Source organism: Coregonus lavaretus (genome assembly GCF_964263955.1).
Source record: "Coregonus lavaretus genome assembly, chromosome: 18".
Lineage (NCBI taxonomy): Eukaryota > Metazoa > Chordata > Actinopteri > Salmoniformes > Salmonidae > Coregonus > Coregonus lavaretus.
This window is the reverse complement of record NC_140005.1, coordinates 27,579,575-27,598,526: the sequence shown is the minus strand read 5'-3', so window position 1 is coordinate 27,598,526 and position 18,952 is coordinate 27,579,575. Positions and strand designations below refer to the sequence as shown.

At 44.8% G+C, this 18,952-nt stretch overlaps 1 protein-coding gene across 1 annotated transcript in view; it reads left to right on the top strand.

The window, feature by feature from the left end:
• The window catches only part of LOC311145993 (bridge-like lipid transfer protein family member 1), a 154,292-nt gene that overhangs the window by 64,503 nt on the left and 70,837 nt on the right, over positions 1–18,952 (top strand). The window contains exons 33-44 of the mRNA XM_084182417.1: positions 10,900–11,043; positions 11,193–11,323; positions 11,425–11,627; positions 11,773–11,970; positions 12,120–12,331; positions 12,476–12,778; positions 13,032–13,184; positions 14,791–15,031; positions 15,211–15,359; positions 18,005–18,209; positions 18,455–18,622; positions 18,756–18,937. Of these exons, the coding sequence (XP_084038543.1) occupies positions 10,900–11,043; positions 11,193–11,323; positions 11,425–11,627; positions 11,773–11,970; positions 12,120–12,331; positions 12,476–12,778; positions 13,032–13,184; positions 14,791–15,031; positions 15,211–15,359; positions 18,005–18,209; positions 18,455–18,622; positions 18,756–18,937 (2,289 nt within the window). The remainder of the gene's footprint in view (positions 1–10,899; positions 11,044–11,192; positions 11,324–11,424; positions 11,628–11,772; positions 11,971–12,119; positions 12,332–12,475; positions 12,779–13,031; positions 13,185–14,790; positions 15,032–15,210; positions 15,360–18,004; positions 18,210–18,454; positions 18,623–18,755; positions 18,938–18,952) is intronic.

The following is an 18,952-nucleotide window of genomic DNA, read 5'->3' as shown; positions in this document are numbered from 1 at the left end:
ACCAAATATTGATTTCTGAACTCTTCCTAAGTTAAAACATTAGTATTGTGTTGTTTAAAAATGAACATGAACTTATTTTCTTTGCATTATTCGAGGTCTGACAACACTGCATCTTTTGTTATTTTGACCAGTTGTCATTTTCTGCAAATAAATGCTCTAAATGACAATATTTTTATTTGGAATTTGGGAGAAATGTTGTCAGTAGTTTATAGAATAAAACAAAAATGTTATTTTTACCCAAACACATACCTATAAATAGTAAAACCAGAGAAACTGATAATTTTGCAGTGGTCTCTTAATTTTTTCTACAGCTGTATATGGTCAGGGAAGAACAATATTACCAGGCCAGGCATATAGTCAATATGCTGTGAGAATGTATTTGGCCTACTGCTCAAACCCCATTCTTACAGAGCTGTTTTTATTAGCTTAATGTTACATTTTTTTAAGTCATGTTTAAAAACAAATCTGAGCGGTAGATCTCGGATTGCTTTTTGACTGCGAAAGTGATCTTGACTTAGAAAAGGTTGATGACCACTGGGATAGGCCTACTATATTCATTTCTAAACTTTCCTAATATTAAGCACATTGCTTCGCTTTACAACCGAAGTAGCCTACCTGGCTGGCATGAAAATTAACTGCGGGAAAAGCGTCCTCCATTTGCTATTCAAGTGCATACGGATGTCTTTTTTTTCTCACACATATTGTTTAGTATATGTAAAGACAAGATTAAATTGAGAATAGTTTGAATGGTGAGAATATTATAACTTGTGAATTTATTTGCGACTTTTTCAAATCATATTTGCGTGCATCATTTGGCCTAGCCCATAGGCCTATATGTTTTGCTAAGGTTTGTATCACAACTGAAGTGGCCAAATAACTTCAAACATAGCCTATAGGCCCAATACCCCTGGAACATGGTTGGAGAACCCATAGCCTACAGAGCCTAGTGAAACATGTTCTTATAAGAGTTTTGACTGGCCACTATTTTATAAAAGCAGATCCCAGCTTTCTCGTGCTGCTATATTTATTACTCAACTCTTTATAATTAAGCACATTCATCCGCTTTACAAATGGTGTAGCCTACCTGGCATATTAAAAAAGTAACTGCACATAGCCTGCAATCGAATAGTGAATGAAGGTTATGGCCTAATTTCTTGTGTTTTTTTTGTGGGCCATTCTAAATAAAAAATAATTCCTCACATATATTAGTAGGCTATATGTAAAGACCAGATTAAATTGAAAATACTTGAGAAAATTGAGTATTAACAAGCGCTTGTCCAATTGTGAATGAGTGACTGATCAAAATCAAATCAAATCAAATCAAATTTTATTGGTCACATGCGCCGAATACAACAGGTGCAGACATTACAGTGAAATGCTTACTTACAGCCCTTAACCAACAGTGCATTTATTTTAAACAAACAAGTAAGAATAAAACAACAACAAAAAAGTGTTGAGAAAAAAAGAGCAGAAGTAAAATAAAGTGACAGTAGGGAGGCTATATATACAGTAAAATAAAGTGACAGTAGGGAGGCTATATATACAGGGGGGTACCGTTGCATAGTCAATGTGCGGGGGCACCGGCTAGTTGAGGTAGTTGAGGTAATATGTACATGTGGGTAAAGTTAAAGTGACTATGCATAAATACTTAACAGAGTAGCAGCAGCGTAAAAAGGATGGGGTGGGGGGGCAGTGCAAATAGTCCGGGTAGCCATGATTAGCTGTTCAGGAGTCTTATGGCTTGGGGGTAGAAGCTGTTGAGAAGTCTTTTGGACCTAGACTTGGCACTCCGGTACCGCTTGCCGTGCGGTAGCAGAGAGAACAGTCTATGACTAGGGTGGCTGGAGTCTTTGACAATTTTGAGGGCCTTCCTCTGACACCGCCTGGTATAGAGGTCCTGGATGGCAGGGAGCTTTGCCCCAGTGATGTACTGGGCCGTACGCACTACCCTCTGTAGTGCCTTGCGGTCAGAGGCCAAGCAGTTGCCATACCAGGCAGTGATGCAACCAGTCAAGATGCTCTCGATGGTGCAGCTGTAGAATTTTTTGAGGATCTGAGGACCCATGCCAAATCTTTTTAGTCTCCTGAGGGGGAATAGGCTTTGTCGTGCCCTCTTCACGACTGTCTTGGTGTGTTTGGACCATGATAGTTCGTTGGTGATGTGGACACCAAGGAACTTGAAGCTCTCAACCTGTTCCACTTCAGCCCCGTCGATGAGAATGGGGGCGTGCTCAGTCCTCTTTTTTTTCCTGTAGTCCACAATCATCTCCTTTGTCTTGGTCACGTTGAGGGAGAGGTTGTTGTCCTGGCACCACACGGCCAGATCTCTGACCTCCTCCCTATAGGCTGTCTCATCGTTGTCGGTGATCAGGCCTACCACTGTTGTGTCGTCGGCAAACTTAATGATGATGTTGGAGTCGTGCCTGGCCATGCAGTCATGGGTGAACAGAGAGTACAGGAGGGGACTGAGCACGCACCCCTGAGGGGCCCCCGTGTTGAGGATCAGTGTGGCAGATGTGTTGTTACCTACCCTTACCACCTGGGGGCGGCCCGTCAGGAAGTCCAGGATCCAGTTGCAGAGGGAGGTGTTTAGTCCCAGGATCCTTAGCTTAGTGATGAGCTTAGAGGGCACTATGGTGTTGAATGCTGAGCTGTAGTCAATGAATAGCATTCTCACGTAGGTGTTCCTCTTGTCCAGGTGGGAAAGGGCAGTGTGGAGTGCGATAGAGATTGCATCATCTGTGGATCTGTTGGGGCGGTATGCAAATTGGAGTGGGTCTAGGGTTTCTGGGATTATGCTGTTGATGTGAGCCATGACCAGTCTTTCAAAGCACTTCATGGCTACAGACGTCAGTGCTACGGGTCGGTAGTCATTTAGGCAGGTTATCTTAGAGTTCTTGGGCACGGGGACTATGGTGGTCTGCTTGAAACATGTTGGTATTACAGACTCAGTCAGGGACATGTTGAAAATGTCAGTGAAGACACTTGCCAGTTGGTCAGCACATGCTCGGAGTACACGTCCTGGTAATCCGTCTGGCCCTGCGGCCTTGTGAATGTTGACCTGCTTAAAAGTCTTACTCACATCGGCTACGGAGAGCGTGATCACATAGTCGTCCGGAACAGCTGGTGCTCTCGTGCATGCTTCAGTGTTGCTTGCCTCGAAGCGAGCATAGAAGTGGTTTAGCTCGTCTGGTAGGCTTGTGTCACTGGGCAGCTCGCGGCTGTGCTTCCCTTTGTAGTCTGTAATAGTTTTCAAGCCCTGCCACATCCGACGAGCGTCAGAGCCAGTGTAGTATGATTCAATCTTAGACCTGTATTGACTCTTTGCCTGTTTGATGGTTCGTCGGAGGTCATAGCGGGATTTCTTATAAGCGTCCGGGTTAGAGTCCCGTTCCTTGAAAGCGGCAGCTCTACCCTTTAGCTCAGTGCGGATGTTTCCTGTAATCCATGGCTTCTGGTTGGGGTATGTACGTACGGTCACTGTGGGGACGACATCATCGATGCACTTATTGATGAAGCCAGTGACTGATGTGGTGTACTCCTCAATGCTGTCTGAAGAATCCCGGAACATGTTCCAGTCTGTGCTAGCAAAACAGTCCTGTAGCTTAGCATCTGCGCCATCTGACCACTTTTTTATTAGCCGAATCACTGGTGCTTCCTGCTTCAGTTTTTGCTTATAAGCAGGAATCAGGAGGATAGAGTTATGGTCAGATTTGCCAAATGGAGGGCGAGGGAGAGCTTTGTATGCGTCTTTGTGTGTGGAGTAAAGGTGGTCTAGAGTTTTTTCCCCTCTGGTTGCACATTTAACATGCTGGTAGAAATGAGGTAGAACGGATTTAAGTTTCCCTGCATTAAAGTCCCCGGCCACTAGGAGCGCTGCATCTGGATGAGCGTTCTCCTGTTGATTAATGGCCTTGTACAACTCATTCAGTGCAATCTTAATGCCAGCATTGGTTTGTGGTGGTAAATAGACAGCTATGAAAAATATAGATGAAAACTCTCTTGGTAAATAGTGTGGTCTACAGCTTATCATAAGATACTCTACCTCAGGCGAGCAAAACCTAGAGACTTCCTTAGTATTTGATTTTGTGCACCAGCTGTTGTTTACAAATATACACAGACCGCCACCCTTTGCCTTACCAGAGTCTGCAGTTCTGTCCTGCCGATGTAGCGTATAGCCCGCTAGCTGAATGTTGTCATTGTTGTCGTTCAGCCACGACTCCGTGAAACATAAGATATTACAGTTTTTAATGTCCCGTTGGTAGGATAACCGTAATCTTAAATCGTCCATTTTATTCTCAAAAGATTGAACATTGGCTAATAGGATTGATGGGAGAGGCAGTTTACTCGTTCGCCGTCGGATCCTTACAAGGCACCCGGATCTGCGCCCACGATATCTCCGTCTCTTCCTCACGCGAATGACGGGGATCTGGGCCTTGTCGGGAGTCTGTAGAATATCCTTCGCGAACGCCTCGTTGAAGAAAAAGTCTTCGTCCAACGCGAGGTGAGTAATCGCTGTCCTGATATCCAGAAGCTCTCTTTGGTTATAAGAGACGATGGCAGAAACATTATGTACAAAATAAATTACAAATAACGCGGAAAAACACACATAGTAGTACAATTGGTTAGAGGGCTGTAAAACGGCAGCCATCTTCTTCCGGCGCTGTTCTAGTATCTGATGAAGACTGATGAAGTGTGTGCACCGGGTATGGAAATAGATGCCAGGCGTAGGGCTGTTATGGTGACCGTATTACCGCCACACTAGCAGTCAGGAGTCATGGCCGCAGTCAAATTCCATGTGACCATTCAGTCATGGTAACTAGGCTTCTCCAAAACTGCGCTCTGATGCCTCTGATGATCATTAGTAGCCTACCAAACTTAGCCTGCGCAAGAAACAGAGCAGAGCGCTTCTCTTTCATGCAACTTTTTTCAAATCATCATTTGTCGCATCATGCAGCCTTAGAATATATTAGAAATCAAAACATATAGCCTAACGTTTGTATCTTAACTGAAGTTGCATAAATAACTCTAAATTAAGCATATAGGAGGACCTGTTTCTTTTAAACTGCTCAACACAGAATAGCCGCACGCATGTGTGCACGCCCTCAAATCGTTCGGGGAAAAATATCCTTTCCATTTTATTCAGTTATGTTTAATTGTATGGTTCTTAGTATAAAATAATGGCATGGGAATTATAAGCAAATCTTGCCTGCTGTCGTGTCGTGACTTTTATTAATCTGATGACCGTTATCTATCGAATTAATTAACTATGTTTAATTGTTACTCTATGAAATTAATCATGTAACAACTCATTAGGATGTGGGGCCCCACGGAATACGTTTTTTATAGTTACCATCTCCCGAATTAAACTCTAAAAGTTCTTTACCTATCAAAATGTATAAAACAGTCAATGTATCAGTCATTACGTCTTATCAGTCTCATTCTGAACGGTCATAGAATTCTTGGATCCGCAAGAACCCCAGCCTTACTTATGATTTAGCACTACACAAATTGGCTTAATTATTTATTTATTAGCTAACTAAATAATAACACAGAATACATACACTTAATGCACCCATTTCGGTGTAAGGCTCTGCTTGTCCACCAGAGGTCACAATGTCCTTCTGAGTTGTCCTGGCTTGGAGTAGAGTGTTCAAATAGAACAGATACTCAGATGCACCAGTGATTGTCTGAGATGGGATTTTCTCCTTCCCACCTCGTGTGGTTAGTCAAAGTTCTAGATCACTTTACACGCCCAGCTGCAGACTGGCAATGTTCCGATCTAGTGAGTTTATCTTCTTCACCTCGTGTTGAAGATTCAAAGTTCTAACCATTTTCAGCCGTGTAGCCACAGCTCCACGCTTTCTGGTCTAATGTAAATTTCGTTACGAAGGCTTTTTATGCACTCACTCTGGTAAAAGGGGCGTTCCTACTTGCTGACACGATCTCTGAGCTCACTTGGGGCGTGGCTAGTCACCGTGCATAGCTTATATGAAAACCTCTGATCTCGTTAGAAAACTAAAATCACATTCCTATCTTAACAAAAATACTCTCATAGTTCTCCATATTATATACAGTGGGGAAAAAAAGTATTTAGTCAGCCATCAATTGTGCAAGTTCTCCCACTTAAAAAGATGAGGGAGGCCTGTAATTTTCATCATAGGTACACGTCAACTATGACAGACAAAATGAGAAAAAACATTCCAGAAAATCACATTGTAGGATTTTTAATGAATTTATTTGCAAATTATGGTGGAAAATAAGTATTGGGTCACCTACAAACAAGCAAGATTTCTGGCTCTCACAGACCTGTAACTTCTTCTTTAAGAGGCTCCTCTGTCCTCCACTCGTTACCTGTATTAATGGCACCTGTTTGAACTTGTTATAAGTATAAAAGACACCTGTCCACAACCTCAAACAGTCACACTCCAAACTCCACTATGGCCAAGACCAAAGAGCTGTCAAAGGACACCAGAAACAAAATTGTAGACCTGCACCAGGCTGGGAAGACTGAATCTGCAATAGGTAAGTAGCTTGGTTTGAAGAAATCAACTGTGGGAGCAATTATTAGGAAATGGAAGACATACAAGACCACTGATAATCTCCCTCGATCTGGGGCTCCACGCAAGATCTCACCCCGTGGGGTCAAAATGATCACAAGAACGGTGAGCAAAAATCCCAGAACCACACGGGGGGACCTAGTGAATGACCTGCAGAGAGCTGGGACCAAAGTAACAAAGCCTACCATCAGTAACACACTACGCCGCCAGGGACTCAAATCCTGCAGTGCAGACATGTCCCCTTGCTTAAGCCAGTACATGTCCAGGCCCGTCTGAAGTTTGCTAGAGTGCATTTGGATGATCCAGAAGAGGATTGGGAGAATGTCATATGGTCAGATGAAACCAAAATATAACTTTTTGGTAAAAACTCAACTGGTCGTGTTTGGAGGACAAAGAATGCTGAGTTGCATCCAAAGAACACCATACCTACTGTGAAGCATGGGGGTGGAAACTTCATGCTTTGGGTCTGTTTTTCTGCAAAGGGACCAGGACGACTGATCCGTGTAAAGGAAAGAATGAATGGGGCCATGTATCGTGAGATTTTGAGTGAAAACCTCCTTCCATCAGCAAGGTCATTGAAGATGAAACGTGGCTGGGTCTTTCAGCATGACAATGATCCCAAACACACCGCCCGGGCAACGAAGGAAGCATTTCAAGGTCCTGGAGTGGCCTAGCCAGTCTCCAGATCTCAACCCCATAGAAAATCTTTGGAGGGAGTTGAAAGTCCGTGTTGCCCAGCGACAGCCCCAAAACATCACTGCTCTAGAGGAGATCTGTATGGAGGAATGGGCCAAAATACCAGCAACAGTGTGTGAAAACCTTGTGAAGACTTACAGAAAACGTTTGACCTGTGTCATTGCCAACAAAGGGTATATAACAAAGTATTGAGAAACTTTTGTTATTGACCAAATACTTATTTTCCACCATAATTTGCAAATAAATTCATTAAAAATCCTACAATGTGATTTTCTGGATTTTTTTTCTCATTTTGTCTGTCATAGTTGACGTGTGCCTATGATGAAAATTACAGGCCTCTCTCATCTTTTTAAGTGGGAGAACTTGCACAATTGGTGGCTGACTAAATACTTTTTTCCCCCACTGTACACAACATATTGGATGTAAACTTGACAGATAAAGTGTGTATACTTTCCAAATTACAGTATTTTCGTTATAACATTTGTAATGACATCACAAAATAATAAACAATATGACATGATTAGTCTTTAGATCCCCACTGACCATTCCAAACATTCGGATGTTAGAAATATTGTTCCAGTGTTTACTTTTTGGACGTTATAGTTTTGTCGGCAAAAGTATTCTGTAGACAAAGCACATTCCAATTCCAATACTGAAGAGCAAGGGAGAGATTCCCCTCCTGCCTAATTTACGACCGCGTGTTAAGGTGTCAACTTTTTTTACAGCACCCCCACCCCCAAACTACATCCCGCGGCCATGGCCAGGTGCACTGATTTGTGTCAAGAACTGCAACGCTGCTGGGTTTTTCACGCTCAACAGTTTCCCGTGTGTATCAAGAATGGTCCACCACCCAAAGGACATCCAGACAACTTGACACAACTGTGGGAAGCATTGGAGTCCACATCTTCCAGCATCCCTGTGGAATGCTTTCGACAATTTGTAGAGTCCATGCCCCGACGAATTGAGGCTGTTCTGAGGGCAAAGGGGGGCATCATAGAGAATATCATTGTGTTCGTGAGAGTCTCATCTTTTCCGGGGGGTTGCAACTCAATATTAGGAAGGTGTCCTTAATGTTTGGTACACTCAGTGGTCTAATTGTACAAATAGGGCCTAATATAGAAACCCACCCCCCAGAAAAACATGCGAAAAGTGTCCAAAAAAGTAGGCCATTACCACTAAGAATAATGCATTTGTTAGGCCTTGCCAATGCATTGATATTCTAATCATTATTACATCGTAAAATATGTGAGAATAATGTGGACATTGCCTGACTAAATAGATTGGATGCATGCATGGCTGGCGCAGGCACACATAATAAAGCCATGAATAGCGGTAGCATTAATCTCACCATTTGAATATCACCATTGCTGTTTTTATAATGAGAAAGTGACCAAAAGCCAAGTTCATCCTTTAATGGAAGGATTTGTATGGAAAGCCAAGTTGAAGCCAGCATTAGATGTTGTCGTCCTCATAATAACCGCACATGGTTTTAGCGCAACACATGGTTTTACCGCAACAGAGTAGAGCAACACTGATCAATAATGAAATCACAGTTAATTGTAAGGAAGCAGGAGAACTTACAAATTGGCTACAATAATTACAAGAACTTTTCAAGCACCAAGTGAGAAAATGACTGATTTTCTAAGTAGGCCTATACCAGTACTTTAATTTCTGAGCTCCAAATTCAAATTCAAGTAGGCTACTTCAAGCCCCTTGTATTGTTTAAAATTTCAGGTGTAACATGGAAAACAAAATGTATTTGTCATGTTATTTCATTACCAGATCATATTGTGAATAAGCCCACTAGGCTATGTAATTTGTTGTCATTATATGCAGCATAATTCATAGGAATAGCATTGGGTGTTGTGCAATAGTCTATCCTACACAATTGCACACAGTAGACTCAGTGATCAATCCGAGGCATGAAAACATTACCTTGATGCTTTCTCTTTACAGACCCTGCTGTAAATCAAACAGACAACAACAGATGATGAATATCAATTTGGTAGGGATATTAGATCCAATGTGGATCCAGGCGCAATGTAATTTTTTTTCTTCTTTTTGGAGGATATATTTTACCCCCTTTTTCTCCCCAATTTCGATCTTGTCTCATGCAACTCCCCAATGGGCTCGGGAGGTGAAGGTCGAGTCAAACCGCGCTTCTTAACACCCACCCGCTTAACCCGGAAGCCAGCCGCACCATTGGGTCGGAGGACAATGTTCACTTGATGACCGAGGTCAGCCTGCAGGTGCCCGGCCCCTCACAAGGAGTCGCTAGATGAGCCAAGTAAAGCCCCCCCGGCTAAACCCTCCCCTAATCTGGACGACGCTGGGCCAATTGTGCACCACCCTATGGGACTCCTGATCACGGCCTGTTGTGATACAGCCCTAGATCGAACCCGGGTCTTACATGACAGCACGCGCGCAAGTTGATTTTTGTCCCCCCACACCAGACGCGATCAGGACACGCAGGTTTAAATATCAAAACAAACTCTGAACCAATTATATTAATTTCAGGACAGGTCGAAACACATGAAACATTTATGGCAATTTAGCTAGCTAGCTTGCTGTTGCTAGCTAATTTGTCCTGGGATATAAACATTTGGTTGTTATTTTACCTGAAATGCACAAGGTCCTCTACTCTGACAATTAATCCACAGATAAAACGGTAAAAGTTTGTTTTCTAGTAATCTCTCCTCCTTCAGGCTGCTTCTTCTTTGGACTTTATATGGCGGTTGGCAACCAACTTTTGGTGCATTACCACAACCAACTGAACTGGAGCGTAGACCTCAGTTCATCTTTCAATCACCCACGTGGGTAGATGCTCCTAAAAACCAATGAGGAGATGGGAGAGGCAGGACTTGCAGCGCGTTACAAATAGAACCGAGTTATATTTTAGCGCCTGGCCACGCAGACGCGCGTGAGCAGTGTGGGTGCAATGATTGAATAGCATGTATGTGTAAATTTATTTTGCAACGTTCACGGCACGCGACGAATATATCACGGCGTGACTAATCAACTGGACACCAAATAGGCATCCAACAAGTATTATGCATAATTATTGAAGAACCACGTTAATGACAGTATCGATTTAGGTTTTAAGTATCAAGGTAAGTTGACTCTTTTGGTTAAAAGCATTCGATTTTGCAATCGCATTTATTATTTTGGTTTTGGGTTTTCACGCCGTAACATAAGGAGACACGAAATGTTACGGAATTTTATGTCGTTACACTGCATTTCTGAGATCTCTATACAAAAAACTGTCCGACAGCTAGATCCAGGATTCTTACAGGGTTCAAGTAAAATGTATAATTTAACTGATTAATGCTTAATATATTATATAATGACAATTTACGCTGCCATAAATGCAAGGACAGAAAAGTAATATTTTATGTCACATGATTTTGGACAAATCCATCAAGACACCAAACATGATAAAGGGTTCAACATTTTTGAATATAGCTATGATCCCCCTTATATCTTAATGTAATAACATGAAAAAAATTGGCAGATTATTATCAGTAACTTATCAACAGCTGTAACAATCCTCACTGGTACCCTAGTTTATAGAAATACCCATAAAGGGAATAGAGTGCAATTTACCCTAAGATTGTCCTGTTTTGAAATGCTTCCCCCATTACAGAGCTCAGCCAAGCAGGAGCACAAGCTGTCCAAGACGGAGGGTACCACAGGCTCCCTCAACATGCCCCATGGCCAAACAGACCTGAAGGTCAAACCAGACAACGTGAAGATCAAGGGCCTGCAAGCTAACGTGTCAATCCCTAAGGTAGGAATTGTGCCAGGAAAATTGTATTGGACTTAAACAGAGTTTGCACTAATTTGAAGTGAACTTATTTGGAGTCGACTGTAGATCAATGCTGACCTCCTTTCCTGAGTTGCATCTCTAATGTCCAAAAAAATATGTATCTCTGGTAGGTGAACCTGTGTCTGCTCCAGGCCTCTATAGAAGAGTGTTCTCCCTTCAGCTCCAGTAAGAGCCACATCACACACGTCTCTCTGGTTGCTCTCTGCTTCGACAGGATCGCCACACAGTTTCGCATGAACAGGTAACCTCATTTCCACCAGCCTGCACCTGTCTCCTTAAGACAGACACACACATACACACACAGTTTACACCCTGTGCGTACCCTCCCGTATGTCTCCACAGGGGCATAGTGGAGGAGACACCCAACACTGCAGAGAACAGCCGTCCCTCCGTAAACTTGGAGAAGTACGCCTCGGCCACCAAGATGCAGCCACAGTCTTCAGGCTCACTGCGCTCCAACGCCGGTATTGAGAAGGGCAAGGAGATCGCTGCCAAGCTTAATATCCACCGCATCCACTGTCAACTACGAGGCCTGGATTCCAAAGGTGGTAATATGCTCTTTTTTATTGAATGCTCTACATGCTGTCCATGACTGGAGTTGGAGACTCCTGCCCTAATATAATATTAAGTGTTAGCCAGTTGTGAAGCAAAACTTTGTAATTTACTCCTTTTTCCTGTTCTGTGGTTCAGACATAGGGACATGTGCCATCACGGCCATCCCTTTTGAGAAGTCCAAAGTGCTGTTCAGCCTGGAGGAAATTGATGAGTTTGCCCTTGTGGACGAGACCGAGAACTACGCGGCTGCAGACCTGGTCCGCTCTGCCGCCTCCCTGGAGAAGTGGGGCTGGATCATGTTTGAGTGCGGCATCGAGAACCTCACCGTCAAAGGTAATTTGTCATTACCAAAGATATGCATATGCACTGTATATACACATTGGAATTTCGATTCACTTAGAATTGACTGAATTAAAGTTGAATTGATGTTATTAGCCCCAATCCTGTAACGCTTTTGCCTGATTGTGTGTGGATATTTGCAGGTGGGCGTCAGTCGGGTGCAGTGCTGTACAGTGCGTTTGGCATGATGGGGCAGTCGGGTACTGGCGTGAACACTTGCATGTCCAAATCCAACGGCTCATCAGGCTCTCAGACGGGCAGCGGCTACAGCACTGATGTATCTGATGACATCCTGCCTAACGGCGCCACAAGCCCCAACTCTGATGCCAACAGAAACTCAGACTCTGACGATCAGGTAACTCATCACTTTTAACTGTTGTACACGTACTTGATCCAACCTCGTTTCAGTAACGAAGAGCGTTCAGACAAAAATATAGACCTGCTTCTCTCTCTTGCTCCCCTCTCATTGGCCTCTGTGTGGTGTCGATTGCTCTTGCAGGATGAAGGGGTGGAGTCTGACGACCTGAAGAAGGACCTCCCCCTCATGCCCCCGCCCCCTGACTCCAGCAGCATGAAGCTCACCATCAAGGAGATCTGGTTCAGCTTCGCTGCCCCCACCAACGTACGCTCCCCCTCCCAGGCCATCTCCAGGCAGCTGAATCTCCTGAGCACAGCGACACCGGCGATCGGAGCCTGGTTGGTCCCCATCGACCAGCTCAAGTCTTCTCTGCGTAAGCTGGACATGGAGGGCACCTTGAGAGTGTGTGCTGTCATGGGCTGCATCATGACTGAAGCCTTGGAGGTCAGTACAGCACAGCTTGAGGGCTCCAATGCCTTTTATCCATTAATTAGTCCTATATTTTCACCTATTGTATATACTGTATGTAGATTATGTGTAAATTCCTCTGTCTATATTCTGTCTGTATATTTTATCTATTGCTGTCAGCACCATTTTACCAGGTCAATTCAGGGTACATGTAAATGTATTTGGTAAATCAAGGTGATTCTGAATCTATATGAGACACATTCCCTTTTCTTTCCTTTGTTCTCTACAGAAAAAGAGTATCCACATCCCCTTTCGGAGCAAGTACAACAGGGTGACCAAGCGAGCACGCTACCTCCACGAGAACCCCTCCTGTCTGCTGTGTAACATCCTGCATCGCTACCTACAGCAGGCTGACTACTCTGTGATAGAGGAGGCCACCATGGTGAGACGTGTGTGTGTGTGTGCGTTTAGAGGCTTGAGAACTTCAGTCTGGACCATGATTGACTGAATCAGGTGTGTTAGTGCTGGGCTGGAAGTAGCTCTCATGGATCAAATGAAATCAAATGGTATTTGTCACATGCGCCGAATACAACAGGTGTAGACCTTACAGTGAAATGCTTACTTACAAGCCCTTAACCAACAATGCAGTTTTAAGAAAGAATACCAAAAAAATCACAAAAAGACAATATAAAATAATACGAAATAAAAGTAACAAATTATTAAAGCGCAGCAGTAAAAATAACAATAGCGAGGCTATATACAGGGGGTACCGGTACCGAGTCAATGTGCGGGTCGCCGGTTAGTCAAGGTAATTGAGGTAATATGTACATGTAGGTAGAGTTATTAAAGTGTCTATGCATAGATAATAAACAGAGTAGCAGCAGCGTAAAAGGGGGAGGGGAGGGGGGGGGGGGGGGGGGGGGGCAATGCAAATAGTCTGGGTAGCCATTTGATTAGATGTTCAGGAGTCTTATGGCTTGTGGGTAGAAGCTGTTTAGAAGCCTCTTGGACCTAGACTTGGCGCTCCGGTACCGCTTGCCGTACGATAGCAGAGAGAACAGTCTATGACTAGGGTGGCTGGAGTCTTTGACAATTTTTAGGGCCTTCCTCTGACACCGCCTGGTATAGAGGTCCTGGATGGCAGGAAGCTTGGCCCCAGTGATGTACAGGGCCGTATGCACTACCCTCTGAAGTGCCTTGCGGTCGGAGACCGAGCATTTGCCATACCTGGCAGTGATGCAACCAGTCAGGATGCTCTCGATGGTGCAGCTGTAGAACCTTTTGAGAATCTGAGGACCCATGCCAAATCTTTTCAGTCTCCTTAGGGGAAATAGGTTTTGTTGTGTCCTCTTCACGACTGTCTTGGTGTGCTTGGACCATGTTAGTTTGTTGGTGATGTGGACACCAAGGAACTTGACGCTCTCAACCTGCTCCACTACAGCCCCGTCGATGAGAATGGGGGCGTGCTCGGTCCTCTTCTTTTTCCTGTAGTCCACAATCATCTCCTTTGTCTTGATCACGTTGAGGGAGAGGTTGTTGTCCTGGCACCACACGGCCAGGTCTCTGACCTCCTCCCTATAGGCTGTCTCGTCGTTGTCGATGATCAGGCATACCACTGTTGTGTCATCGGCCAACTTAATGGCTGATGATATAAGGGGGATCATAGCTATATTCAGTCATGAGTGAACAGGGAGTACAGGAGGGGACTGAGCAGGCACCCCTGATGGGCCCCCGTGTTGAGGATCAGCGTGGCGGATGTGTTGTTACCTACCCTTACCACCTGGGGGCGGCCAGTCAGGAAGTCCAGGATCCAGTTGCAGAGGGAGGTGTTTAGTCCCAGGGTCTTTAGCTTAGTGATGAGCTTTGAGGGCACTTGCCAGTTGGTCAGCGCATGCTCGGAGTACACGTCCTGGTAATCCGTCTGGGCCTGCGGCCTTGTGAATATTGACCTGTTTAAAGGTCTTACTCACATTGGCTACGGAGAGCGTGATCTACCCTAAGTGAACTCCTTTTTAGCCATTTAACCCATCTCATCTTGTCCTCATTAGAATGATGGGCTGCCTGCCCTGGTGACCCTGAAGAAGGGGCTGGTGGCTCTGGCCCGGCAGTGGATGAAGTTTATTGTGGTGACCCAGGGCTTCAAGGCCATCGGCCTGATGAGGCCCAACCAGCTGCCCAAACCCAAGGAGACCCCCGTGCAGCAGACCTACCAGGTCCAGGGCCTGGACAACGGAGCTGCGCTGCAGAGTGACACCAGCGCTGATGGGGCCGAGTTCGAGTTTGACGCAGGTAGGAACTTTTCCCCAGAGGTTTATTTTTGGAATCTTCTGGTAAATTAATACATGACAGAGAGACTTTATCAAAACAATTGTACTGAGAAGTCCCCCCACATATTAATGAATTTGATGATGATCATGCATGCAGGATGTTGGTCCAATGGGTTATATCATGTTGTAAATGCTGTCTAGCCACAGTGAGTGAACACACCATGCTGCTGGAGGGGGCATGTAGCCGCCCCCCGCCCACAGGAGACAAATCTGGACCAGTCAGCGGGGTGGAGATCATGAGGAAGCTGTCCAAGTCCCACACACACAGTGAATCTGCCCTCAAAATAAAGGTAAAGGTGTGTCTTTTAACTGTGTATCCACCTGTCTGTCTGCGTTGTCTACTTCAACTTTGGTGCTTTATAATTATACTGAACACAAATATAAATGCAACATGTAACAATTTAAACGATTTTACTGAGATACAGTTCATATAAGGAAATCAGTCAATTTAAATTAATACATTAGGCCCTAATCTATGGATTTCACATGACTGGGCAGGGGCATGGCTGCCAGGCCCAGCCAATCAGAATGTTTTTCCCCCACAAAAGGGCTTTACTACTGACAGACTCCTCAGTTTCATCAGCTGTCCAGGTGGCTGGTCTCAGACGGTCCCTCAGGTGTGGAGGGGCTGGCGTGCTTAAACGTGGTCTGCGGTTGTGAGGCCGGTTGGACGTAAAGGGGAAATGCTCACTAACAGGGATGTAAACAAATTTGTGCACTAATTTGGAGAGAAATAGGCTTTTTGTGCCTATGGAAAATATTTGGTATCTTTTATTTCAGCTCATGAAACATGGGACCAACACTTTACATGTTGCGTTTATATTTTTGTTCAGTGAGGGGAAAAAAGTATTTGATCCCCTGCTGTACGTTTGCCCACTGACAAAGACATGATCAGTCTATAATTGTAATGGTAGGTTTATTTGAACAGTGAGAGACAGAATACACATTTAAAAAATCTAGAAAAACGCATGTCAACATTTTTATTAATTGATTTGCATTTTAATGAGGGAAATAAGTATTTGACCCCTCTGCAAAACATGACATAGTACTTGGTGGCAAAACCCTTGTTGGCAATCACAGAGGTCAGACGTTTCTTGTAGTTGGCCACCAGGTTTGCACACATCTCAGGAGGGATTTTGTTCCACTCCTCTTTGCAGATCTTCTCCATTTCATTAAGGTTTCAAGGCTGACATTTGGCAACTCAAACCTTCAGCTCCCTCCACAGATTTTCTATGGGATTAAGGTCTGGAGACTGGCTAGGCCACTCCAGGACCTTAATGTGCTTCTTCTTGAGCCACTCCTTTGTTGCCTTGGCCGTGTGTTTTGGGTCATTGTCATGCTGGAATACCCATCCACGACCCATTTTCAATGCCCTGGCTGAGGGAAGGAGGTTCTCACCCAAGATTTGACGTTACATGGCCCCGTCCATCGTCCCTTTGATGCGGTGAAGTTGTCCTGTCCCCTTAGCAGAAAAACACCCCCAAAGCATAATGTTTCCACCTCCATATTTGACGGTGGGGATGGTGTTCTTGGGGTCATAGGCAGCATTCCTCCTCCTCCTCCAAACACGGCGAGTTGAGTTGATGCCAAAGAGCTCGATTTTGGTCTCATCTGACCACAACACTTTCACCCAGTTCTCCTCTGAATCAGTCAGATGTTCATTGGCAAACTTCAGACGGCCCTGTATATGTGCTTTCTTGAGCAGGGGGACCTTGCGGGCACTGCAGGATTTCAGTCCTTCACGGCGTAGTGTGTTACCAATTGTTTTCTTGGTGACTATGGTCCCAGCTGCCTTGAGATCATTGACAAGATCCTCCCGTGTAGTTCTGGGCTGATTCCTCACCGTTCTCATGATCATTGCAACTCCACGAGGTGATATCTTGCATGGCGCCCCAGGCCGAGAAGATTGACAGGTCTTTTGTGTTTCTTCCATTTGCGAATAATCGCACCAACTGTTGTCACCTTCTCACCAAGCTGCTTGACGATGGTCTTGTAGCCCATTCCAGCCTTGTGTAGGTCTACAATCTTGTCCCTGACATCCTTGGAGAGCTCTTTGGTCTTGGCCATGGTGGAGAGTTTGGAATCTGATTGATTGATTGCTTCTGTGGACAGGTGTCTTTTATACAGGTAACAAGCGGAGATTAGGAGCACTCCCTTTAAGAGTGTTCGCCTAATCTCAGCTCGATACCTGTATAAAAGACACCTGGGAGCCAGAAATCTTTCTGATTGAGAAGGGGTGATAGAGGAATTATGGTAAATGACAAAAATTGTTCCACCCCGATACTGATGATAACTGTGTAACGGTTTTAGGGTTATAATGTAGTATAAACCCACTAACCGAGGCAGGGGAGTTAGAAACTGCTGAGACAAACATTCCAGGAGGGAGGGGAAACTGGTTAATCATTCTATACTGTGGAAATGTACAGGCCGCCTAAAGGTGGGCGGAGAAAAGTTCCTTTGTGTGAAGGGATATAAAAAGGCTGTGTGAGTTTTTTGGCGCTAGAGCTCTCATGAATAAACATACAGATTATTCTTGCTGTTTGTGGACCTTGTTTAATTCATGATTAAAACCAGAGCATTACAACCTCTGGGAATTATTCAAGCTTGAGTTTAATTAAGAGATATAAATTCTCGTGACAGGGGGTCAAATACTTATTTCCCTGCAAATCAATTTATAACATTTTTGACATGCGTTTTTCTGGATTTTTTTGTTGTTATTCTGTCTCTCACTGTTCAAATAAACTTACCATTAAAGTTATAGACTGATCATTTCTTTGTCAGTGGGCAAATGTACAAAATCAGCAGGGGATCAAATACTTTTTTCCCTCACTGTATATGGGTGGACAGGGACGACAGGGCAGTACCACTTTCCATTACTATACAATAGGAATGCATTTGTTTTCACACTAATGATATGGGTGTGTGTCTTCTTCAGGGCTCCCACCCATACCAGTCCCTGAGCTACACCAGTGGGGACACGGCGGCTGACTCCCCTGCCCATGTGAGTCGCGTGGGCATGCCTGCCAAGGACAGTCCCCGTAAGGAGAGTCTGCTGAGCTACCTGACAGGCAGCTTCCCCAGCCTGCACAACCTGCTGGAGAGCACACCCCAGAGGAATGAGCCCGCCACCAAGAGCACAGGTACGCTGACATTGTCCTTAGAACGTTACCATGGGATAGACCAGGGTTGCCCACACCTGGTTCAGACTTGGGTTGCCTTCCAATTCCATACCCTCGTCCCCAAAGTGTGAACATTGTCATAAAGCATGGCTTATAGGGAATTTCCACCATATTTTTATACTAGTTCCATTCCTTTTCGAGCCACAATGATAGAGAATTGGTAGAGAATTGGACTGCAACATTACATTGTTTGCTCCCCCTTTTAGGTAACAGTGTGGGCCCAGATGTATTGACGGAGCACCCACTGCTGTCAGAGCCCTCTTCCGTCAGCTTCTACAACTGGATGTCCAACGCTGTGGGCAACCGGGGCGGAGGGAACACTGTACCCCAGGAGTCCCCCATCAACCGCTCCCAGCACAACAGCCTGCAGACAGGTAGGGGGAATGTTGTGGGAATCTTCTGTGAATGTTGGGGGGGAATGTTGGTGATGTAACCAACCCCAAAAGCTCACGGTAGAAGAATGTCAAAAAAGGTCACCCTAAGTGTCTGTTTCCCATTGCTCCTCAGGCGTCACCTGTAACCTCCAAACCATCCCGTCAGCATCAGACTTCAACACGGTGCTGTCCAGCGACCAAAACACTCTTGATGGAACACAGTCTCAGCACAGTACCAGCCAGGACGACATAAAGATGGCCGACATCGAGGAGGGCAACCAGTGTCCCGCCGCCGTGCAGCTCGCTGACGCACAGGTAACCTGTTGAGAC